Raw genomic sequence first — 27,068 nt, forward strand, 5'->3', positions numbered from 1 at the left:
TACATACACACACATATATATAACGTGTTCATACTCTTTTCCATTATGGCTTATCATAGGATATTGAATATAGTTCCCTGTGCTATACAGCAGGACCTTATCGTTACATCTCACTTTATATTTACAATTTACGTTGCTTTTTGTTGTTCTTTCCTTTCTCCTTTCCCCTGTTTGGCCTGGTTTAATCAAGTTACCACGCATTACCTTTTCTCCCCTTGTTATCTGGGGAGTGTCCCTGGCCATCGATGGTCATGAATGGCTCAGCTCGCCTTTCCCAACCTTTGTAACCATATCTGTACCTACTCCTGGCTCCTTCCCTGCACAACACTGCTCTCCTCCACATAAGGCACACCCACCCTCCTTCACCCTTTACCCAGGATGACTTACGTGGAAGGATTCTTACTTTTGTCCCCTCTTGTTCTTCCCCACACCAACCATTCTTTGCTAAAATAATTCAGTACTTCTAGTTGCGATACAATTAGAATTTTGCTTGAATGGCCCTTCTTTATTATCTTTTTTTTTCTTCTTCTTTCTCCTTTTAAGGTTTCTGTTAAATTTATCGATATCCACTTACATGAAATGATATGGGTTTGGGGTTTTTTTGAGTATAGTTGCTTTACAATGTTAGTTTCGGCTATATAGCAAGATGAATCGGCCACACCACACAGCATTGAGTAGAGTTCCCTGTGCTATACATTTAGTTCTCATTAGAAATGATAAGTCTTTTTCTAAAGATCACCAATTATCTTTTGTGTTTCTCCTTTTCTTTTCCCCCATCTTAGGATCTCTGGGCACCATCACTGTGTTTTGGTTAGAGTCCTTCCTCCAGCATTTTCCTCAGACCAGACACTTGGATGAAAGACCCTCTGGATCCCTGCTGTGTCTGTTCTCTTCCTCCCTCATGGGGAAGGATGGGTGATAAACTGAAAGGGTATGAAATTCTTGACATAAATGCCTTTTCTCCTGGTGAACTGTGAAGCTGACAGGAAGTCTAATGCTTCTTTCCCTAAAAGTACCTTGGCTCCTTATGCCTAGATGCTCATTTTTCATCTTCGGAGTTGAGGATTTTTATCAGGAAAAAAACTGTGGATTTTTTTAAAAATTCATTTCTACCTAGAACTCATTGAACATTTCAGTCTGTAGTCTCAGATTTACCTTCAACTCAGGTAAACATTCTTCTATTATTGTTTTTTCTCCCTCTGCTTTTTGTCTCATTCTGCAATTCCTATTATTCACATGCTGGCTGTCCTGGATCCATCCTCCAAGTCTTATATCTTCCCCCTCATGATTTCTCTCTCTTTGTGTCTGGCGCTGATTTTTCAGCACTTCATCTACTTTTCCTCGTAGGCAACTAATTCAATTCATAAAAGCAATATCTGTGTCTCTACTTTAAGTTCAAGGAAGAAATTTTATGTTGTATTCAGATCTCCTTAATCTCTGTCTTCTTACTCAATTGGGGCTGTTATAACAAAATACCTTATAAATAATAAACAGACTGAGTAACTTATAAATAAACAATAAATATTTATTTTTTTGCAATTCTGAAGACTAGGAAGTCTGAGATCTGGGTGCCAGCATGTACTATGAGGGCTCTCTTCCTGGCTTCCTGACAGTTACCTTCTCACTGGGTCCTCACATGCCAGAAAAACGGAGCTCTACTTCTCCTTATAAGAGCACTAATCCCATAAGGGCCCCACACTCATGATCTCATCTTAAACCCAGTTACTGCTCAAAGGCCCCACCTCTAAATACCATCACACTGAGGATTAGAGCTTCAAACATGAATTTGGTGGGGGCGGGGGTGGGGGCCACAAACATTCAGTCCACAACATGCCCTAATTATTTTTCACTCAAGATCCACCTGTTTCCTACTTCATTTAGGTCTGTTCTAATGACTATGTTTATTCTTCCTCCCTCTGGGTGCTGGGCCCCCTTAAGTGTGACATCTCTTTTTGCTCTCCACTCACTGGAGTAAGGTTAGTGCAAGGGTATGGTGGAAGAAGCTGAAGAGCTAGAGGTGCAGCCAGGGCCCTCACAGAGCCAGCATCCAGGTGAGGAGACAGGAGGAAGCATCTCTGCACCCTCCTCTCCAAAGCCTGCCTAGCCTGTGAGGGCAGAAGACCAGCTCAATCACAGGGTGCACAAGCCCAGGGAGACTGGCCTTCTCTCTGACTCCTAAACCGCTGTGTCCAGGACCTCACTCTCACGCTCTCTCAGGCCAGGTCTCTGCTGGCTCCCCCAGGCCTTCCTGCCTGCCCATCCCAGCTGTTCAGGAAGGTGGCCCTAAAATTGGGGATAGGAAAGAAGGCACACCAAGTCACTGACCTTCCTATTACCTCCTGCACCAATCTAGATATTTAAAGATACATTCATGTGTAACTACTTGGTTGCTACCATTTCTGGAAATTTGATGATTTCTGGTATCCTGACAATTTGCAGTTCAATTTGCAAATAAACAGGCAAGCTTCATTAGAAAGTATGTTTATGCCTTGCATAAACTGCTTCTGTGCTCCCTTCTATCAACTATTTTTTAAATTTAATTTATTTATTTATTGGCCACACCATGAGGTATGGGAGATCTTAGTTCCCCAACCAGGGATCAAACCTGTGCTCCCTGCAGTGGAAGCACAGAGTTTAGCCACTGGACTACCAGGGAAGTCCCACTATCAACTATTTTTCAAGTATAACATATATGCAGAAAAGTATACTTACATACATGTTTTTAAGGATTTTCAAACTTCCTTGTAAAAAACAGAAATAAGGAATATAAGGATTCTGCATTTTCTTTATTGGAAATCTGGCTGAAGTCACTATAGACTGAGTAACACCGATAGTGACAGTAAAAAAATTTTCACTGAAAGGAATTTGGAACTGCTAGACCTATCTTATTTCCTGTAGTTTCCAGCTTTTTCTGAATGAACCTGCTCAACAGAATAGAAGAATGCAAACCCAGTTACAATCACCTGTGAATAATAAAATGTTAGTCATCAGAACACAGTCTTGCAAGAAAACTTGAGATCTGACTAATCTGGATCTGACACTCTCCCACTGATGAGAATGTGCTGGTGAGCTCTTTCTCGTTTAATAGGAAATAATGCTTATTGTTACAGTTAATAGAAAGTTAATACTTATTTTTTGGTACATAATGCTTCAAATCTTTGCTTCTAATAAGGCTTATGACTATGGATTCTCAGCCATCTTTGGGGTGTGTAAGGATGCCCACGTGGCCTGTTAAACACACAGGTTTCTGAACCCCCACTCCCAGGAAACCAAAGCAAGGGCCCAGAAATGTAGAAGGTCATGGTTCAGAGGCCGCTCCTGGAGAAACACTGCTTTAGACACTGTACAAATGACAAAGGTTCCAACCAATAATTTTATTTATTTCTCAATCAAAAAAGTTACCAAGCAGGGCTTCCCTGGTGGTCCAGTGGTTAAGAATCTGCCTTGCAATGCAAGAGACACAGGTTCAGTCCCTTGTCTGGGAAGATCCCACATGTCACAGAGCAACTAAGCCGCTGTGCCACAACTACTGAAGCCTGTGCTCCACAACAAGAGAAGCCACCGCAAGGAGAAACCTCCACCCCACAATGAAGAGTAGCCCCCGCTAGCCAAAATTAAAGAAAGCCTGCATGCAGCAAGGAAGACCCAGCACAGCCAAAAAATAAAACACACAAATAAATCTTTTTTAAAAAATCACTAAGCAAAGAACATGAGTGCAGTTCACAAAACAGGTGCTAAAAATAAATGACTTTTTTTTTAAACGTCCAGTCTTTCCATAAGCAAAGAAACAGGAAATAAAACCATACCATTATCATGCACCACTATGCTGCAGATAAGGACAGTGCAGGAGGCTGTGCTTATGTGGGGACGGGGGTATGTAAGTCAGAACTCTGCACTTTCTGCTCAAGTTTGCTGTGAACCTAAAGTGGCTCTAAAAAGTGATACCTATTTAAAAGTAAAAAAAATTTAAATCATACCATTTCCATCTATTAAAGAGGTAAATACTTTAGTAAATTTATAATTTTCAAATGTATATCAAAAATTGAAAATGCACAGTTGGCCCTCATGCTACAACTTTTCCAGAGCACAGTCCTTCAAAAATATATTCATAATGTTCATAATCTTTGACCAGTTCTTGAAATAAATCTTAAAACAAACAATAAGTATTATGACAAAAATGAATGCACAAAGATGTCTTTATAGTGTGATGCATAGATCAAGTATTTTACAAGGTATCTACACGGTATATTATTATGTAACCAGTAAGAGGTTCATGGAGTGCTCTTAGAAACCAGAGAAAATGTGTACAATTTACTATTAAGCAAAAAGAAAGAGTATAAATAAATACACGGCATGATTCCTGCTGTGTATAAGGTGCATAAAAAATAATACTAGAATATTAACAGCTCGCTTATCTCTAGGGTTAGATTATGGTTGATTTCTTTTTTTGTATTTTCCACAATGTGCTTACATTATGTTTATAATCAGAAAAAAAGTGAGTGTATGTGTGTGGGTGTTAATGCTTAGAGTATATGTGTGTGTGCTTTAATGCTTAGAAAAGCCCATTTAACTTTCAGAATTCTTATGCAGATGAATGAGATATCACATTAGAAGTGTTTTCTTTGAATTTTACAGAGAAGAATTATGTCTGAAATTAACACAATATTCACATTACTGAAAAGTTAAGTGAAAACAGAAGACATTCGAGAGCTTATTACTTAAAAAAATTCTATGATGAAGTCTAAGAGTCAGACATGACTGAGCAACTGAGCACCCACACATGATGAAGCCTTAGAAAAACAATCCTTCTGTAAAGCCATAAACGTTCCCTAATTTGTCATTTGGGGACAATATATCATCATGATATGTTTACTTTAAAAAGCATATCATCAACTCTCCATTATTGCCAATTCAATTCAAGAAACTCTTTTCTGCAGGCCTACTATGTGCTGAGCACCAAGCCTGTCTTCAGGAAGCTCAGTTGTGGCAAGCAAGACTACAGGTGGGAAATGCATGGCCTAAATCCGCATGAGTAGAGAGAAGAGGCCAGTCACCTGGAAAAAGTGATGTCCTGAGTCTTCATGTATTTTTTCTAATATGTGGCCTATCTTTAAGGATGATCCCTTGCCAGAGGCAGTAGGAAAGGGCCCGCCCTCACAGCATTCTATCATGCCTTTTATGCAAAGGAGATACAGACCCCTGGCCAGGGATCTCACCACAGACGGGCTAGGGGTGCCTAGGAATGACCAAGAAGAACAGCCCTCCATGTTTTTCTTTCTTCAACTCTCCTCAGATTTGTGACGACCTGGAAATGAAAATATAACTCCAAAATCCCATGAAGAAGGACCCAATTACAGTAGTACAGAGCCTTATCAGACAGCATCTCCTGACAATGGCTCTTTAATTTTCACACTAGGACTTAAATATCCCCAGAGTTCCAGCCTCCTATATCAACTGCCTTCTTGGCACGTCCACCCAGATATCTGATGCGTGTGTGCTCAGTTGCTCAGTCATGTCTGATTCTTTGTGACCCCCATGGACTGCAGCCCTCTAGGCCTCTCTGTCCATTCTCCAGGCAAGAATACTGGAGTAGGTGCCATTTCCTCCTCCAGGGGATCTTCCCGACCCAGGACTGAACCTTCATCTCCTGTGACTCCTGCATTGCAGGCGGCTTCTTTACCACTGAGCCACAGGGGAAGCCCTGACGGACCCCTAAAACTTGCCAAGTCCTAAGCAGAAGTCTTTCGAACTCTAAAGTACAGGAAGTCCTATCAGCGCCACTTCCAAGACAGATACAGCACCCATCCACTTCTCTCCATCTCTACCCTGACTCCCTAATCCAAGCCACTCTGGATGCCTCCTGCCCCCATTCTAGCTTCCCTACATTCCCTTCTCCAGGCAGCAGTCAGAGTGATCTTTCTGAAACACAAATCAGTCTATAAGCAACACGAGGGCAAGGGTTTTTCATCTGTTTTATTCACTAGTGTGTCCTCAGTACCAAACATATGAATGATTTCTCTAAATTCTTTTGTTTAAAATTAAATAACGGTTTCCCATCGCCCACTTCCTCCCACCCCCCGCCCATGACACTCCAGTCCCATTGGTCCTCTTTCTTTGCTCCTCTAACATGCCAAGCTTCTTACACCTTATGCCTTGGAACCTGCAGCGCCTCCTCTCTGGAATGTCCTCCTCTGTGTGTGTCTCCTCCCCCCACCCCACCACCTTGGCTGGGCTGGCCCTCCTGTCAGTCCAGCCTCAGTTCACATGTCACCTCATACCCCCACCTAAAACAGCCCCACCATCACTCTCCCTCAAGTTACCTTTTCAGAGCCCCAGACTCAGGCTGAAATTCCCTTGGCGACTTAGGATTTACACCTGTAAACCCCACTAGAATGTGCAGCAGGCCTAAAAGCAGGGGTCTAGTATGCCTGGGTCACAGCTTTAGCCCTTGTGCCTCACATAAGGCCTGGCTTCCAGTAGATGGCTGAGTAATTTATTATTTTACCTCCATGTTCCAGGATTTGATCATCTACACTGAAGGCTCAAAGACTCTATCTAGCTTGTGCCTGGAGCTGATCAGGCCCTCAAAGATGGAGACAGACAAGCTAAAATGTATTACAGACAGGGCAGACACCAAAACACCAATTTGATAATTTACATGGAAAATCCCTATCATATATTCAGAACTAAACAAATATTCAAACTCCATTCACTATCTTCTCCCCCTAGAGTCAAGCCACATGACAAGCCAAGTCTAGTGGGTAGAGTTAAAAAAAAAAAAAAAAAGAATTTGGATAATGTGATAGTTAATTATGTCAGCTTAACTAGGCCAAGGGATGCCCAGATAGCTGGATAAACATTATTTCTGGGTGTGTCTGTGAGTGTGTTTCCAGAAGAGATTAGGATTTGGATTGGTGAAGTCAGTAAAACAGAAGGTCTTCCCCAACTTGGGGAGGCATTATCCAATCCACTGAGTGTCATAATACAAAAAAAAGGAGAAGGAAGGTGGAATTTGCTTTCTGCCTAACTGAGCTGGGATACTGACCTGCCTTCAGCACTGCTGTCAGGTCTTCAGACCGGGACTGAAGTGAATCCACACTACTGTCTCTCTGGCTCCCGAGCCTTGGAATTACACCACCATCTTTCCCGCACCCCAGCTTACAGATGGCAGATTGGTGGAGCCTCTCAGTCTCCATAATCATGACAGCCAATACCTCATTGTAAATATATGCTACTGGTTCTGTTTCTTTGGAGGTCACAGACTAATACACATGACAATCATCAATGTTATTCTACTAATATGTCTGTTCCAATGGGACAAGAAGATAGAGCTACAAACTGAAATTCCCTTTTTAGGCAACTATATGAGGTTCAATGGCCAAGGTTCTCTCCTAGTGAGGAGGTACACTAGTGAGGAGACGGCACACTAGATTCACGATGAACCAAGTTCCTGTCTGTTCATCCAACTATACGTTAACATCATTTGTCCACACCTCTGCTGTGACATGCTAATAAGGGCCCCTATGCACTCATCACTTGACTTTAGCAAACTCTTCAACAGCCCATTTGCAAATTATTAAGACAGAAAATTATGTATCATCTAGTGAATTAAATGAGGGTTTGATACACTTTCCCATTTCCCAACTCAGTCAAAGAGAAACACTCCAAGTCAGCAGGACATTATGAAACCTGAGCACATGGTAACCAGGAGAAGTTCTTCAGATTCTAACCAGCTGGGTAGCAGACCCCACTGCTTGGCTCCCCAAAGACCAAAGACATGATGAAAGCCCCAAGGGGACACAGGGATCCCAAATACTTCCCTAAGCCATCAAATCAGCAGGAAAGGGAAAGCTCACCCTCCCCTCCCAAAAAAAGGCCCACGGACTGCTTACCAGAACCTGGCTCCCAGGGACTGATATGAGCTTAAATCAAAAACAGTATAGATAATCCAGACATGTATAATTCATAGTTGACTACATTACCTCTTCTGAATTTATGATGATGATAATTTGTGGAAAGTTTCTGAGGAATACATAATTGATAACATACTCCATATAGCAATGCAAACTGCCAATGGAGACAATGAGTCAGGATGTATTAAAACAATAGATCCTTTTAGTCAATATTTATCAGGCACCCACTAGATACTAGCCCACAGGAGTCATCTGTTTTGATATTGGTATCTGCTGAAAGAAAATGGGCAATAACTATAGGGTTCTCAAAGAACCAAGGACCCCAGAGCCTTTGATTATGAAAGATTTCTTGAGCTCCTACAATGTGCTAGACACTATAGAGGTGCTAAAAATAAATGAAGATTTATTTCTAGTTTTTGAGGATCACATAGGCCAGTGGTTTAACAATATATTTTACTTTTCTTCTTGTATATAACTGTGTACAGAGCCACATGATAATCATAAAGACTTATTGAGCCAAACTTACCAAGATAGAGTATTTTCTTAATATTTATTTATTTCTTGGGTTGTACTGGGTCTTGGCTGCAAAACACAGAATCTCAGATCTGCATTGCAGCATGTAGGATCTTTAGTTGTGACATGTGGGATCTAATTTCCTGACCAGGGCCTCCTGCATTGGGAGCACACAGTTATAGCCACTGACCACCAGGGAAGTCCCAGAAGGCAGTATTAACATATCTCAATTCAACTAGTTCCATCAGGAGCCTGAAGTGAGCTGTACACGTTGAGAATGGTTTCAGCTTTAGTTTTCTAATACAAAATCACTCTGTGGGACATATTTTTACAAAAGAAATACCCAGTAGATTTTACTGAGTGAACTGGGAAACCAGTGTGAACCAGTGATGAAAATAACCTAAAAAGCAGGCAAGGACTTCCCTGGTAGTCCAGTGGCTAAGAATCTGCCTTCCAATACAGTGGTGGTTGTTGTTAGTCACTAAGTCATGTCCGACTCTTTTGTGACCCCATGGATTGTAGCCCACCAGGCTCTTCTGTCCAAAGGATTTCCCAGGCAAGAACACCGGAGTGGGTTGCCAAGCCCTCCTCCAGGGGATCTTCCTGACCCAGGGATCAAACCTGTGCCTCCTGCTTGGCAGGCAGATTCTTCAACACTGCGCCACAGGGGACATGGGTTCAATCCTTGGCCCAGGAAGATCCCACATGCTGGGGGTCAACTAAGCCCATGTGCCACAACTACTGAGTCCATGCTCTAGAGCCTAAGCTCTGTAAACAAGAGAAGCAACCACAGTGAGAAGCCCGTGCAACACAACTCGAGATCTTATAGCCCCTGTCTGCCACAACTAGAGAAAACCCACACACAGCAACGAAGACCCAGGGAAGCCAAAAGAGTATTTTTTAAAAAGGCAATTTACAGAACAAATTCATTAAGGATCTACAGACAAAAAATATACCTTTCATATCATTTAAATACAATTTGAGTATCTTCACATCTCTGTGCTTTAAACGTGCATATCGCCTTTACATAGCCTCCATGCTTCCAATTTTATGTTGCTTATAAATAAAGACTTACTTTTAGTACTTTAAAAATTTTAATCTACACTATGATTTCATTTTAACAGAGTTTGGCTACAATGTGGCAATTCTGATGTCTCATTAAGCATCTTAATTTTAGTTATGTTTGGGTAAACATGCTTAGGCTCACAATATATAAAAACTATGTAATTAGTGTTTCATATAAAAGTCTATTAAATTTCCAAACTATCTTCTGTTACTTCATAATGATATACAGTTATTACTAGTTATAAAAAAGTAAGTGCTCATATATGCAAAGTAAAATTTTTTTCCAGAAATAGATTTTCTTCAGACTTCCCTCTCTAAAATGGAAATCATCTATTCATTTGCAAACTACACACTCCAAAAATATATGTAAATGGAAGAGTGCTGTCTGGTTAAGGAAAGAATAATCATTACTCAAAATGTGTTTCAGATGGAAAAAACAGAAGAACTGAAATTACCATAAACCCCCATTGTAAATTATTTAAAAAATCATCTTAAATACACATTAAAGAAAAATCGTGTTAAAAACATATCTTAAAGAAAAATAATTAGCAAAAGCCTAAATGATTGATGATTTTGGATTTCTAGGTATGCTTGCTATTAACTCTAGTTATCTAAGCAGTTCAATGAACTCACACCAAAGAAAGAGAGGGTAGGGTATAACTCAGTGAGAACTTCATCTTTAATTACTTAGATTTATGAAGAAATTCTTCCTGGGGGTGGGAGGGGGAGCCAAGGGTAGAAATACTCAGAAACCAAAAAATGACTGAATAGCACTGCCTGTCACATTTGCGAGTTAGGTACCTAAGATCAGAGTTTTAGAGGAGCTTTCAAGAGGCAAAGTAGAGAAGTGAAAGGAGTTCATCTTTAGAGTTTAACAGTCTGGGTTTAGATCCTGAGATCTAAGAGAAAGAAAGGCAGAGGAACCAGAGACCAAATTGCCAACATCTGCTGGATTATAGAGAAAGCAAGGGGATTCCAGAAAACATCGACCTCTGTTTCATTGACTACACTAAGGCCTTTGACAGTGTGGATCATGACAAACTGTGGAAAACTCTTGGAGAGATGGGAATACCAGACCATCTTACCTGTCTTCTGAGAAACCTGTATGTGGGTCAAGAAGCAACATAGAACCTTATATGAAACAACTGACTGGTTCAAAATTGAGAAAGCAGTACAACAAGGTTGTTTACTGTCACCCTGCTTACTTAACTTATACAGAGCACATCATGAGAAATGTCAGGCTGGCTGACTTACGAGCTGGAATCAAGGTTTCCAGGAAAAATATCAACAACCTCAGATATGCAGATGATACCACTTTAACAGCAAAAAGCGAAGAGGAACTAAAGAACCTCTTGATGAGGGTGAAACAGGAGAATGAGAAAGCCGGCTTAAAACTCAATATTAAAAAAACTAAGATAATGGCATCCAGTCCCATCAGTTCAGTTCAGTTCAGTCACTCAGTAGTGTCCGACTCTTTGTGACCCCATGAACCACAGCACACCAGGCCTCCCTATCCATCACCAACTGCCGGAGTTTACCCAAACCCATGTCCATTGAGTCGGTGATGCCATCCAACCATCTCATCTTCTGTCTTCCCCTTCTCCTCCTGCCCTCAATCTTTCCCAACATTAGGGTCTTCTCAAATAAGTCATCTCTTCACATCAGATGGCCAAAGTATTGCAGTTTCAGCTTCAACATCCAGTCCCATCACCTCACGGCAAATACAAGGGGAAAAGGTGGAAGCAGTGACAGATTTCCTCTTCCTGGGCTCTTAAATCACTGTGGATTGTGGTTGCAGCCATGAAATTAGAAGATGATTGCTTCTTGGCAGGAAAGCTATGACAAACCTAAACAGTGTATTAAAAAGCAAAGACACCACTTTGCCAACAAAGGTCCATAAAGTAAAGGCTGTGGTCTTTTCAGTAGTCATGTATGGATATGAGAGCTGGATCATAAAGAAGGCAGAGTGCTAAAGAATTGATGCTTTCAAACTCTTGAGAGTCCCTTGGACAACAGGGAGATCAAACCAGTCAGTCTTAAAGGAAATCAACCCTGAACACTTAATGGAAGGACTAATGCTGAAGGTCCAATACTTTGGCCGACTGGTTAGAAAAGACCCTGATGCTGGGAAAGATTGAGGGCAGGAGGAGACGGGGGGTGACAGAGGATGTGATGGTTGGATGGCATCACCAATTCAATGGACATGAACTTGGGCAAACTCTGAGAGATGGTGAGGGACAGCGAGGCCTGGCGTGCTGCAGTCCATGGGGTCACAAGAGTCGGACATGACTTGGCAACTAAACAACAACAGAGATCTCAGAGAAGTCTCTTCACTTCTCAGGGCCTTGGATGCATCATTTGAAAAGGACACAGTTTGCACAAAGGACCTCAGGGTCTCTTCTAGTTCTTTTTTGCTACCAGAAGATCTGCAATGGGCTTCCATCTGAACTGGGCATTTATTCACTTAAAAAGCATTCATGGCATTTTGTTCCAAACATTGTGCTGGACAATGTAAAGATGAGAAAGACAAAGTTCCTTTCTTTTTGAAGGGCTCCCACTCTATCAAGGGATATAGACATGCAAAGAAACAAGGCCAGACTTATTCAGTAAATGCTGTGATAACAGTGCCAAGTGCTGCATGCCCAGGGTAAATTAAGGGAATAAGAATCGAGGCCAGGGAGGTAACTGGTGGTGAAGGCTTCCTAGAATGAAGGAACTATTAAACAGCACCAGGGGCTCAGCTGAGGTTGGAAATTACATATTTGAAATGGTTCTGATTGTTGGATTAGTACACAGCGGCTACCAAAGGGGAAGTTATCCCCCAGATATCCCATAGCTGCAGCTTAAGTACTATCACCTCTTTTGCAGACAGAAAAAATTCTAATGGTAGAGTTACACTCTCTGCTTTTACCTGAGGATAGTACTGCAGAACGGATGGTTTCCAGTCTCTGGTCTGTCCATCACCCACATAAGCAAAGAGAACCAAGCAAAGTACCCACAGCAAAATGAGGGGTATGGGAAGAATGGGGAGGTCATACCATCTTCTAACATGAAACATGAGGGTTTGCAATTTTTTGCGACACATTTCTCACCACTGGTAGAAGGATCAGGGATCTGAGCATCATTGTTTCTCCCCAATCACTTTGATTTTATCCATCACCCTTTATAGAATGGAATACAGCAGGGCAATCAGCCTCCTAATATATCTCTCTTTTCAAAATGGAAATGTTTAAGTTGGGGTTCTTCAATCTTGAGAAGATGCCAACTTGGGCCTGCCAAATTATTCAGTCTCAGGGATAAAACTGCTTTAGCACTCAAATATAATACTGGAAAGATCATTCTAAATATAGACACCACTTTCTGAAAACAAGTAAATTATCTGCAGCAATCTCTTACATGTTCTATGCCTCTTGGATACCATTAGAGTTCTTTGGCTGCCAGCAACTGAACCTGATTCTGGCTTAGGTGAAAAATCTGGAATTTACTGGAAGGCCATAGGGGAGAAGTGCATACAATCAACAGGGCAGCTGGGGATCCAGACTGAGAAAAAGACACAAAAGGCAACTCCTAGGGTCCAGGCAGTAGCATCCCACAGGTACAGCTGCTGGAAAGATACTCATGTCCTTGGAACACTGTTCAGGTTTCAGACTCCAGGAAGTGAGAGTCTCAATGCTCTGGTCTATGTTATGGACTCCAGTCCTCATTTTCTAAAAATGTGATAAGGCACTCTGATTAACAGCCATCTCAGCCTGTATCCAATGGAATAAAGGTAAACTCCAAAGGGAAAATAAAATGCTATGATCCAAAGAAATTGAAATGGATGCCATCAGTCACCAAAGCAACAAAGATCAACTCCATCCCCTTATAAAAAAAAAACACATGGTCCTTTTCTTTAAACATCAAAACAAGCAAAGACCAGAAATTTTAGAACCCGAAGACAAATGTGCTCCAATAGGATACAACTCTGAGTAAACCTCTGTCTTTAGTAAAGGTGTGCTGTAATCTGCAAAGACAGTGAAAATTGTTAATCATGTGGTACTCTAGGTTCTCCTTTGGGTATAAGCTGAGTGAGACGTCTCAAAAAAGGAAATCAACTATGCACACAATAGTCATAAAGAGCTGGAACAGCTATATTAATTTCAGACAAAAGAGACTTGAAGACAAGAAATATTGCTAGAGATAAAGAGAGACATCTTATAATGACAGAAGAATCACTGTATCAGGAAAATGTACACATTATAAATGTATGCACATATAACAACAAAGCCCTGAAATTCCTGAAGCAAAACTGACAGAACTGAAAGGAGTAATAGGCAATTCAACAATAAAAACTGGAAAAAAGTCTCAGGACTTCCCTGGTGGCCCAGTGGCTAAGACTTCACCTTTCAACGCAGGGGGTGCAGGTTTGATCCCAAGTCAGGGAGCTAAGATCTCACATGCCTTGTAGCCAAAAAATGCAAAACATAAAACAGAAGCAATATTGTAACAAATTCAATAAAGACTTTAAAAAAAAGAAGATGCACATCAAAAAAATCTCTAAAAAAAAGCCTAAATAAATTTAAAGAGATTAAAGATATACAAAGTTGTTCTCTGCCCACATTAAATTAGAAATCCACAAAATATCCACTAAATATAGGGAAACCCCAAACATTTAGAAATTAAATAACATACTTCTAAGTAACACATGTACTAAAAAAAGAAATCACAAGGTAAATTTTACGATACTTTAAATTGAATGAAACCAAAACCACAAAATACCAAAACTCATGGAAGCAGCCAAATCAGTGCTCAGAGGCCACATTATGGCTTTCAACACCATTATCAGAAAAGAAAGATCTCAAACCAATTCTCTAAGCTTCTACCTGAAGAAACTAGAAAAGCAAACTAACCTAAAATAAGCAGAGAAAAATGAAATAACCTAGAGTTGAAAGCAATGAAATAGAAAACAAAAAAGCAAATATGAAAAAAATAAAACCAAGAGCTGAGGCTTTGAAACATTGAAGACAATATTAACACAGCAATTCTCCCCAAACCGATCTATACATTCAAAGCAATCTCTGTCAAAGTCTCGGCAGTTTTTAATGGAGCTAATCCTAAAATTTATAAGGAAATACAAAGGACCTACAATAACTGAGACAATTTTGACAAGAGCAAAGTTGGAGGGCTTACACTGCATGATTTCAAAATGTACTCTCAAGCTAAAAATTAAGGCAATGTGGTATTGGCATAGGAAAGCCATACAAATCAATGGCATTCAGAAATTACCTTTAAATTTTATGATCCATTCATTTTTGACAAAGGGGCAAACAGGAAAATGATCGATTTTCCTTGGATATTCATGTAAAAAAAAAATTAACTTAGATCTTTAACCTCACTTCATACATGAAAATTAATTCAAAGTAACCCACAGACCTGAAAGTAAAAACTAAAATTAACTTTTGAAGAAAACAGAGCACAAAAGGCTTATGACCTTGGGTTAAGCAAACAGTTCTCAAGACACACCACCAAAAACATAGACCTTTTTTAAAAAAAACTTGTAAGTTGGACTTCATTAAAATTTGTGCTTCAAAAGACACCATTGGGAGAATGAAAATAGAAGCCACAGAATGGGAGAAAATATTTTGCAAATCTCCTATCTGATATGGGACCTGTATCTATAATATACAAAGAAATCTTACAATTCAATAATAAAACAAATAACCTAATTTAAAAATGGGTTCTGACAAATGTTACAACATGGATAAACCTGGAAATCATTATGATAAGTGAAATGACCGAGACCAAAAGGACAAATACTGTATGACTGCACTTATGTGATATACCTAGAAAAGGGACAGAAAGCAGAATAGAAGTTACCCAGGGCTGAGGTGAAAGTGCAGTGGAGAGTTACTGTTTACTGGGAACAGAGTTTCTGTTTGGGATAATCAAAAAGTCTTGAAAATCGACAGAGGTCATGGTTTGCATATAACATTGTGAATGTAATTAATGTCAACAAACTGCACACTTTAAAATGGTTAAAACAATAAAAATCTTACCACAATAAAAACTAATTTTAAAAAATGGGCAGAAGACTTGGGTAGACACTTCACCAAAGAAGACGCACAAATGACTAATAAGGACATGAAAACATCATTAGTTATTAGGGAAACGCAAATTAATAGCACAATGAAATACCACTACACGGCCACCATAAAGACTATAATCAAAAAGAGAGACGATAGCAAGTGCTGAGGATGAAGTAGGGAAACTGGAATCCTCACACATTCCCAGCGGGATTGTAAAATGGCAGAGCCACTTTGGAAAATTGTTTGGCTACATTTTAAAAAGTTAAACATAAGCTTACTGCAAGCAAGACTCAGCAATTCCACACCTAGTCATCTACTGAAGAAAAATTAAAATATATCTCCATACAAAGACATGTTCACAAGTTCACAGTACCTTTAGTCACAACAGCTAAAAACTGGAAACAATCCAAATGTCCATCAGCTGATAAGTGGAAAACAGAAAGCTGTATATCCATATAATAGGATATTATTAGGTAGGTTTAGTCACTAAGTCATTTCCGACTCTTGTAACTCCACAGACTGTAGCCCGCCAAGCTCTTCTGTCCATGGGATTTCCCAGGCAAGAATACTGGAGTGGGTTGCCATTTCCTTCTCCAGAGGATCTTCCTGACCCAGGGATCGAACCCAGAGATCAAACCCAGGTCTCCCACATTGAAGGCAGACTCTTTACCATTGAGCCACCAGGGAAGTTCAATAGGATACCACTCAGACATAAAGAGAAATGAAATATATCAGTATTTCAGATACATGTTAGAACATGGTTGCACCTCAAAAAGATAATGCTAAGTGAAAGAAGCTGGATGCAAAAGACTTCATATTGTAAGATTCCATTCATATGAAAAGTCCAGAAAAGACAAATTATCTATAGAGACAGAAAGCACACTAGTGGTTGCCTGGGTCTGGGGTAGAAGGAAGGATTACCCGCGAACAGACTGATAGAAATCCGGAGAGTGATTGAAATGTTCTATAACTGAACTGTGTTGATGGTTGCACAATTCTATTAATTTACTACAAATCATTGAGTTGTACACTTACAATGGGTAGACTTCTGTGGCTTTTAAATTGTACTTCAGTAAAGCTCTTAAAATAAATAAATACAAATCTGAAACTGAAAAAAAAATCTTGATTTCAGGAAGCATAATTAAAATACTATCTCCATGACAAAAGACAAAGGTTTTCCTTAATCTAGCCATATAACTTTTATTCATATATTTTCAAACTACATGTGTAAGATACTGACATTGTTCAGTGATGTTAGCCCGGGCCCTAAATGATCTTAAGCTATCTGAATTAAATTCTGTGGTCCCTGTGATTGCTCAATAAACAGCAGTAAATTTACAAACTCTAAAAATAGACAATACTGGCCTTTTCTTGGGCTCATTTCAGAGAAAAATAGAGCAATAAAAGCAAGCCTGAGAAGCAATTCAAATCCCCAGATTGTCTGAGTAATCAACTGCATTATATATAATTATTATGACCTAGAAACATTTCATCTGAAGCAGCAAAGGCTGACCTAGTAATTGATTTAATAGCTGTCTTCAACGACATGAAGGGTTTTACAGGGAAACTATCTGAGGAGTTCTCCTCTCTCCATTGAGAGCCAAACAAAACAAAGTGATTTAGTAATCAGCAAGGTACACAGAGATTAAACACAAATAACACTGACAGTAACTGCTACCAGATACTGGAATATATTTGTTCAAGCTGTTTCCTTGGCAATCATTAAGACTGGACAAGACAGATGGCTGTGGTGTGATGGCAGAAATGCCTGTGAGGGGTCATCAGGTGTGGGGCAGATCTGTCTGTGGGAATGCACCACACTCCCGCATGCCATACCTCGATATCCCGATTCAGTTGCTTCACTATGGCAGTGATGTTTCTGATGTGCTCCTCCAAGAAAAGCCTGGCCAAGCGGTCGCCTCCCCCTTTGTTCTGCATCTTCTGCAAGCTGCTGACAATGTCGTCTTTGATCCGGAAGGCGTGCTCCACGAGCGCGGCCGTGGTTTTCTCGTGGCAGAGGATCCTGTCTTCCAGTTGCTCCACTAGGCTTACGGATGAGTAAGGTGCCATGGTCAGGGACTGGCTGTGTCGGGGCATCGTTCGAACTCGCCTACAGAAGGGAGCCCCACATTACTAGGTTGTCAGTTGGGAAAAAAGTCATTTTTAAAGCCAGATTCAAGACTTCCCAGGAAAGGCAGATTATCTATCCTTTCAAACTAAATTTGCAGCAGAGTTTCTGCCCTAAAGAGTTTTCTTTGTGAGACAGGGAGCATCTTTAATCAACAGTCCACAGAGAGTCAAGTGTGCTGGCAGCAGGTTCCATGCCCTCCCAAAGCAAGAGGCTGCAGAATCGAAGCTTATTAACAAAATTACTGGACCTGCTTTCCTTTCCCCTTCCCCTAAAGCAGTGGCTACAAACTCAAATGCCTACAAGGGTCAAGCTGTGGCTATAAATGAGTGAAGCATACCACACAGGATACACTACGGCATGGCAGGGACTTTGGAAAATTGAAAGGGGCATTCTTCACCTAAGGGAGCCACAATTCTGTTCCACCTATGAATAACCATTTGGGAATGCAGATTCATTCTTCCAGATCATCTGATATTTCAAGAAGAACAAGGAAATTTGGGCTTGTATGTGAAGTCACCTGATTTTTATTTTATTTATGTATTTTTGGCCACACCACAAGGCATGTGGGATCTTAGTTCCCTGATCAGAGATCGAACCCATGCCCCCTGCATCGGAAGCATGGAGTCTTAACCACTGGACCACAGGGAAGTCCCCACCTGATTTTTAAAATGTTAACAACTCATTTAAAAAGTATTTAAGATGATCCAGGCCAAAAAATGTATTACTTCTATGAGCCAGTTTTGGCCTATAGACACCCAATTTGCAACTTCTCATTTAAAAGTTTTAGTGGAGATATCAGCCCATAAGCCTCCAGAGGTTCATTTTATTGTTAATCAGAAATACGACTGTAATGCCGGGCTACCGTGAAATCTCCACCGGTCACAATCACTGAATGGTCCACAGTGTCCTACAAGTCAGAAGCTGGAGAGGGGACACAACAGTACTACTCTTGCCCTTAAGAAAACTCATTCTTGGATATAAAAGAAGCTGCAAGGATTCTTTTATAATGACCATCACGCCCACTAGCAGCCCTCATGGAATTGGTGGAAAGAAAAAGTATACCTTAGATGCATATTTTCCATATATTATACCTTTCCTCGGTGACAAGAGAAGGAAATACAGTGCTCCGTTGGGCCATTTTCTTTTTAATAATTCACATCTGTTGAAAAAATAAGCATTAAATTATTTAACAGTTTATATTTAGAACATAAATGACCTTGGAGATTTCCCTGGTGGCTCAGACAATAAAGAATCTGCCTGCAGTGCTGGAGACCCAGGTTCAGTTCTTGGGTGGGGAAGATTCCCTGGAGAAGGGAATGACAACCCACTTGCCTGGAGGTATTCTTTCCTGGAGAATTCCATGGACAAAGGAGCCTGGTGGGCTATAGTCCATGGGGTAGCAAAGTGTCAGACATGACTACGTGACTAACACATACATACACACAAATCTTATTATTAAGTTACCAAAGGGATCAAAAATTATGCTGACATGCTGATCAATTATATTATTATATATCTTACATATGATAGAAGCAGAAGATGTCCCAAAATAAGGAGAAAAGAATCAAGAATCAAAATGCTTTTAAACTTAATACCATAAGCCCTGCTGGACAGATCAACATGCATGCATACATGCTAAGTCAAGTTTTCTAGAGTTCTCTCACCCCATATCTGCATCTCAAGTTTGAAAATCCACTTTTTTTGTTTGTTTGTTTTTGTTTTTTTTTTTTTAAATATTATTTTATTAGTTGGAGGCCAATCACTTTACAACATTTCAGTGGGTTTTGTCATACATTGACATGAATCAGCCATATAGTTACACGTATTCCCCATCCCGATGAAAATCCACTTTTATAGATACAAGATAGTTTCTTCAACAGACTTAAGTCAATCTTGTACTTCTCCATAGAACTATACAGAAAACTATCTTAGGAAATTTCTCTCAGCAAATTTAGTAAATTCCATAGCAAATTAAGAGCATTATTTAAAAAAATAATCTTAATAGAATAATGCATGATCAATGGGGTCTAATTTGGGTGAATTTATCTATCTACTAAGAGAATGAAATGATACTCTTCATTAAAACTTTAAAGCTGTTATAAGATATGATCATTCACATTACATCAGGGGTATATAAGGAACATTTGATCATCACAATGCATTAGAAATCTGAAAAAATTAGAGGTTTTAAAAATATTTCACTACTTAGGTTTCTCAATACTGCTGTTAATTGCCTTAAAACAGTGAAAGTCTAGTAACTATGATAAGATTCAGTAATTAGTTCTCATTTAGATGCTGGATTGAGAAATGCTTTTCTGATTAAAACCATTGTTTGGCATCATCTACCCAGTATGTTATTTTTAGAGATCCAAAATGTGAACTTTTCCCTTTCCTAGACAAATAACTTTGAATTTAAACAAATTACATATAAGAAAAAAAAGTGTTCAATGCCAAACAAGCTATGATGCCAAAAGAGCTCTTCAGTATTAAAGAAAATAATTTGTCATTTAAACTACAAAAATCAGGCCAGTGTGAAATATGTAGAATCACAGAATCTTTACAATTTTAAAGTTGTAAAATATCTTAGTTGAGATATTAATCTAAAGAATAACCCAACCTAAGAGACATTCATTGGAAGGACTGATGCTGAAGCTCCAATACTCTGGCCACCTGATACGAAGAATGAACTCACTGGAAAAGACCTTGATGCTGGGAAAGACTGAAGGCAGGAGAAGGGGATGAAAGATGGTTAAATGGCATCACTGACTCAATGGACACGAGTTTGAGCAAGCTCCAGGAAATGGTGAAGGACAGGGAAGCCTGATGTGCTGTGGTCCATGGGGTCGCAAAGAGTCACACAAGACTGAGCCACTGAACAACAACAACAAAGAGACATTTGGCATCTACTATATAGCCAACTAACCTAGATAGAAACAACAAAAATCCCCTCCCTGAAGGGCTGTCTAGGCTACAGAAACAGTAGACATCTAAAGCAACGTGGAAACAAAGAAGTAAGTGGCCAACTAACCACATGAACAAAAAAGCACAGGTAGAAAACACTAACTCATAACATTATATTCAGCGACTTCCCAGGTGGTCTAGTGGTTATGAATCTGCCTGCCAATGCAGGGGACGTTGGTCAATCCCTGGTCTGGGAAGATCCCACATGCCTTGAGGCAACTAAGTCCATGCAATACAACTACTGAAGCCCATGCACTCTAGGGCCCACAGGGTGCAACTATTAAGCCTGTGCACACTAGAGCCTATACTCTACAACAAGAGAAACCACTGCAATGAGAAAACCACACACCACAACTAGATAGTAGCCCCCGCTCAATACAACTAGAGAAAACCCCCGCAAAGAAGATTCAGCATGACTATGAATAAATACATAAACAAATATTTTTAAGTTATAATCACCGTCATGTTCAGTTCAGTTCAGCTGCTCAGTCGTGTCCGATTCTGCAACCCCATGAACCGCAGCATACCAGGCCTCCCTGTCCATCACCAACGCCCAGAATTTACCCAAATTCATGTCCATTGAGTCAGTGATGCCATCCAATATCTCATTCTCTGTCCTCCCCTTCTCCTCCTGCCCTCAAATCTTTCCCAGCATCAGGGTCTTTTACAAGGAGTCAGTTTTTCGCATCAGGTGGCCAAAGTATTGGAGTTTCAGCTTCAACATCAGTCCTTCCAATGAACACCCAAGACTGATCTCCTTTAGGATGGACTGGTTGGATCTCCTTGCAGTCCAAGGGACTCTCAAGAGTCTTCTCCAACACCATAGTTCAAAAGCATCAATTCTTTGGTGCTCAGCTTTCTTTATAGTCCAACTTTCACATCCATACGTGACTACTGGAAAAACCATAGCCTTGACTAGACTGACCTTAATTGACAAAGTAATGTCTCTGCTTTTTAATATGCTGTCTAGGTTGGTCATAACTTTCCTCCCAAGGAGTAAGCGTCTTTTAATTTCAAGGCTGCAATCAGCATCTACAGTGATTTTGGAGCCCAGAAAAATAAAGTCTGACACTGTTTCCACTATTTCCCCATCTATTTGCCATGAAGTGATGGGACCAGATGCCATGATCTTAGTTTTCTGAATGTTGAGCTTTAAGCTCACTTAAGAGGCTCTTTAGTTCTTCTTCACTTTCTGCCATAGGGTGGTGTCATCTGCATATCTGAGGTTATTGATATTTCTCCCAGCAATCTTGATTCCAGCTTGTGCTTCTTTCAGCCCAGCGTTTCTCATGATGTACTCTGCATATAAGTTAAATAAGCAGGGTGACAATTTACAGCCTTGTCATACTTCTTTTCCTATTTGGAACCAGTCCGTTGTCCCATGTCCAGTTCTAACTGTTGCTTCCTGACCTGCAAACAGGTTTCTCAAGAGGCAGGTCAGGTGGTCTGGTTTCCCATCTCTTTCAGAATTTGCCACAGTTTATTGTGATCCACACAGTCAAAGGCTTTGGCATAGTCAATAAAGCAGAAATAGATGCTTTTCTGAAACTCTCTTGCTTTTTTGATGATCCAGCAGATGTGGGCAATTGGATCTCTAGTTCCTCTGCCTTTTCTAAAACCAGCTTGAACATCTGGAAGTTCATGGTTCACATATTGTTGAAACCTGGCTTGGAGAATTTTGAGCATTACTTTACTAGCGTGTGAGATGAGTGTAATTGTGTGGTAGTTTGAACATTCTTTGGCATTGTTTTTCTTTCGAATTGGAATGAAAACTGACCTTTTCCAGTCCTGTGGCCACCTCTGAGTTTTCCGAATTTGATGGCATATTGAATGCAGCACTTTCACAGCCTAATCTTTCAGGATTTGAAATAGCTCAACTGTAATTCCATCACCTCCACTAGCTTTGTTCATAGTGATGCTTCCTAAGGCCCACCTGACTTCACATTCCAGGATGTCCGGCTCTAGGTGAGTGGGAGTGATGACACCTTCGTGATTATCTGGGTCGTGAAGATCTTTTTTGTACAGTTCTTCTGTGTATTCTTGCCACCTCTTCTTAATATCTTCTGCTTCTGTTAGGTCCATACCATTTCTGTCCTTTATTGAGCCCATCTTTGCATGAAATGTTCCCTTGATATCTCTAATTTTCTTGAAGAGATCTCTAGTCTTTCCCATTCTATTGTTTTCCTCTATTTCTTTGCATTGATCACTGAGGAAGACTTTCTTATTTCTCCTTGCTATTCTTTGGAAGTCTCATTCAAATGGGTAAATCTTTCCTTTTCTCCTTTGCTCTTTGCTTCTTTTCACGGCTATTTGTAAGGCCTCCTCAGACAGCCTATTTGCTTTTTTCCATTTCTTTTTCTTGGGGATGGTCTTGATTCCTGTCTCCTGTACACTGCAGTATTACTTAAAATAATGAAGATATGGACACTACCTAAGTGTGATTAATAAAGAAAATGTGAAATACACACACACACACACACACACACACACATATGTATGTGCAGTGAAATACTATTTGGCCAGAAAAAAGGATAAAATCTTCCCATTTGCAACAACACAGATGGACCGTGAGGGCATTAAGCTAAGAAATAAGTCAGAAGGTGAAAGACAAAAACCGTATGTTCTTCTTTAAATATTAAAAAAGAAAACACATAAAAATCACACCAAACTTACAGATACAGAAAACGGAATGATGGTTGCCAGAGGTAGGCACTTGCGAGCAGGCAAAATGGATGAAAGGGTCTAAAGGGTCAAACTTTCAGCTATAAAATAAATAAGTCATAGGAATGTAATGTTAGTGTGGTGACTGCAGTTAATAATACCGTACTGCATATCTGAATGATCCTAACAAAGTAAATCTTAAAAGTTCTCATCACATACATACAAAACTTTGTAACTATGTGTGTTGATACATAAGATTTATTATGGTGATCATTTTGCAATATATACAAATACCAAATCATTTTATTATGTACCTGAAGTTAATATAATGCTCTATGCCAATAAAACCTCAATTTACAAGTTTTTAATATTAAAAAAAAAAAAAGAAAAACATGGGGAGGAAAAAAGGGAGAGCTCTTTGTTTTCTTCCTGGGTAGCAGCCAGGTCAGCAAAGAACTGATGAGAATGGATAGGATTTCCCAAAGGAGAGAACAGAGAGACTGTGCCACACTTTCTCTCCTCCACATTCCAGCATTATCTCTATGTCCTTTACTGTCAACATACTCTGGCCTAACTCCTTCTTCAGCCTCATCCTAGGCCACTTCATACCATAGTCGTCTCCTCCAGCCAACTCTAACCTTCTGCATGGCCACACTCCCCACCACTGTCCTTTAGCATGTAATGCACTTCACTACCACCATAACTTTTTCTGTGTGCTCTATCAGAAATGCCCTTCCCATCCCTGCCTGCCTAGAAAACTCACTCCCATCCTGAAAGATCCCACCTGCCCTTCCAGTCATAAAATGGCTTGTCTGTATTCTTCAGCTCTTTATCCTATGAGTTTTATGTTTTATTATTTTCAGCTGTTTAGCAGTCTGTCTCCCCCTAACTTATATGCAACTTATGGACATGTATCAAACGCTTTTTTCTCTTTTAAAGATCGTTTGGATGCAGACCATTTTTAAAGTCTTTATTGAATTTTTTGCAATATTGTTTCTGCTTTATGTTTTGGTTTTCTGGCCATAACGCATGTGGGACCTTAGCTCTCCGACCAGAGATCGAACCTGAATCCCCTGCATCAGAAGGTTAAGTCTTAACCACTGGACCACCATCAGAAGGTTAAGTAGCTGACCTACAAGAATCTACACAAAGAGAGCGTGACTAGCACTCCAGTATCAGAAACTGCAGCAAGTAAGGCATCAGAGTGGAGGTGATGGCAACCCACTCTAGTATTCTTGCATGGAGAATTCCATGGACAAATAAACCTGGCAAGCTACAGTCCATAAGGTCGCACAGAGTCAAACAGGACTACAGCAACTTAGCACACATGCACGCACTCAAGGCATTAAAGAATATGGTTTAGTTAAACGTACAGTTGGCTTCTCTGGTGGCTCAGTGGTAAAGAATCTGCCTGCAATGCAGGAGACCTGGGTTCAAACCCTGGGTCAGGAAGATCCCCTGGAGAAGGAAATGGCAACCCACCCCAGTATTCTTGCCTGGAGAATTCCAAGGACAGAGGACCCTCACAGGCCTTAGTCCACGGGGTCACAATGAGTTGGACATGACTGAGCGACTAAAACATAACACACACCGTCCTCAGGACTCCCCTGGTGGTCCACTGGAAGTTCCCTTCCAATGCAATGGACTCAGGTTTGTTCCCTGGTTAGGAAACTAAGACTCCACGTGCCATGGAGCAACTAAGCCCACTCACCACAACTACGAAGCCCACGCACCACAATGAGGAACCCGAATGCCTCAGTGAAAATCCCGTGTGCCGCGGCCAAATATTTTTTTAAAAAAAGAATCGTTCTCTATTAAGACTCCACCCCCAACATTAGCCACTCAGTATATTACCTGTGAATGAATGGAGACCTTTGCAACGCCCTTTTCCGAAGGTCATTTCATTCACCTGAAATTATCCTGCCTGAGCAGACCTCGTCCATCATACACCCTTTCCAAAAAACAAGTCTATCCACCCCTCATTGCCTGAGATTGCTTTTCAATAACACACCTCCCTGCAACAACCCAAGCACTGTGCACTCTCCATGACAGAAAATGTCACGAGGCATGAGCCTACAACACATACTGGGGTCTGTTCAGAACTGGGGCCCCTTTCATGAGTGTGGCAGATATGTTTATCTGTCAGGTCTCTTGGTTGGTTAGTGTTCTTTTTGGAACAATGCGATCTGTATTGCCAATAAGTAAGGATTCAAAATAAACACTGGATTTTGAATTGGATTCAAAGTCATTGGATTAAGTGACATCTCAAATATTCTTCCCAGATCTTCCCACTGTCAGTTCTGCCCACTGCCTGAAGTTTTCAGCTCCTGTGCATTTTATAAATCTGCCCTCTGGCACCACGAGTGGAGAACAGGCAGGTCTACGTGGTACATTGTTTTGATTGTGCCATGTTTCATTGTTACAGTATCAAACTCCAGTTTATGAGGTTAGAAACTTGAGAAAATTTAGGGAAGGGACAGGTAGGTGAAGCAAGGACAGGAGAATTAAAAGAAATAAGAAAAAAACAAATCTCAATGCAATATATCAATAGAATTTGGAGGTTCACATAAGAGTAAAGGAAAATGCTGTTACCTAAACCAAAACACTTGTGGTTAGGAAGATTCTGGGTATATACATATGTGTATATAGTCTCAGATACATATATATGATATTTTAAGGACAAAAGGAGACATTAATGCCAAGCAATGGTTCTATTTTTCTAAGATGACACTAGAGCATTATATTAATGCAAAATGATACATGAACAAAAATGACATTTTTACAGAAAAATTAAAATTTAGTTTTTCAGTTTACTATTAAAATACAGCACTGATATGTTCTACCAAGTGTCAGAATTTAAAAAAAAAAGAAAAGGGCAAAGCATTTATGAATAAAGTGGTTGTAACGCGGTGGTGGGGAAAAAAAAAACCTGATTTTCTTATAGTTAAAAATAGTGAAAGGATAGAGGGCGGAGAACAGTGGAAGACATGTCTAGGAAGACAGGTGGGAGTATTCCCTAACTGATCTCAGAGGCCAGGCTCAGGCATGGACTCTGTCCTGGTGCAGCGAGGAGTGATCAGGGATGGAAGACTCAAGGGTGGTGAATGGCCAGCTGCGAGAGCATCTCAGAATAGGGGAGAGGTCACAGTGGTAGATGCTGTACCAGAATCCAGACTAGGAGGCATGGGATGGGGCCAGGGAGGGAGCAGGGATGGAGGGTCCCCCCAGAGCCCCTTTCCTCCTTTCTCCCCTCTCACTGCCTCCTGTCCTTTGATTTTCTTTCTCTTTTTTCCCACTCATCCCTCTCCCTTCATCTTCCTTGTTTCTCTTTCCCCCTTCTTCACTTCCCCTTTCCAGGGGCCATTTTCCTCCCCTCCATGTCTCTCCTCTCCCCTCTCCCTTCCCACAGCTACAGTCTGACATACCTTTCCATCACGGAAGACAACAGTGATGGGGTCAGGATGGTCCTTACTTGAAGCCTGGCTCCCCCAATAACTATATGGTCCTAGCAGGCTGGCCTCGGCTTATCGGCTTGGGGACACAGAACAGCTGCTCCCTTTTTGGGGTGTTGATCCCTAGTCAGGCACTCAAGCAGCGTGTTTATGGGCATTAATGGAATTCACCCTCACAATCATTCGTGAACGGACTGATCTTATCACCTTCATTTAGCCAGAGGGAACTGAGACCTACAAATGTTCAGCAACTGGCTTGACGTCACAGGAAGGAAGACAGCAGGGATCTGGGCCTAAGGCCCCCGCC

The 27,068-nt window shown here is 40.6% G+C and overlaps 1 protein-coding gene across 4 annotated transcripts in view; it reads right to left on the reverse strand.

Annotated features, from left to right (window-relative positions):
- Positions 1 to 27,068, reverse strand: part of FAM81A (family with sequence similarity 81 member A) — an 82,458-nt gene that overhangs the window by 39,034 nt on the left and 16,356 nt on the right. For 2 of the 4 annotated variants that reach the window (XM_065940488.1, XM_065940489.1), the window contains exons 2-3: positions 18,779 to 18,846; positions 17,393 to 17,666 (exon numbers count right to left, since the gene is read on the reverse strand). In XM_065940488.1, coding sequence (XP_065796560.1) covers positions 17,393 to 17,666; positions 18,779 to 18,825 — 321 coding nt within the window. In that variant the 5' untranslated portion in view covers positions 18,826 to 18,846. Of the gene's footprint in view, positions 1 to 17,392; positions 17,667 to 18,749; positions 18,847 to 27,068 lie in introns of all 4 variants that reach the window. The other 2 variants (XM_065940490.1, XM_065940491.1) reach the window with 1 other exon arrangement.

The sequence above is a fragment of the Muntiacus reevesi genome, chromosome 7 (assembly GCF_963930625.1).
Source record: "Muntiacus reevesi chromosome 7, mMunRee1.1, whole genome shotgun sequence".
In the NCBI taxonomy this organism is placed as follows: Eukaryota; Metazoa; Chordata; class Mammalia; order Artiodactyla; family Cervidae; genus Muntiacus; species Muntiacus reevesi.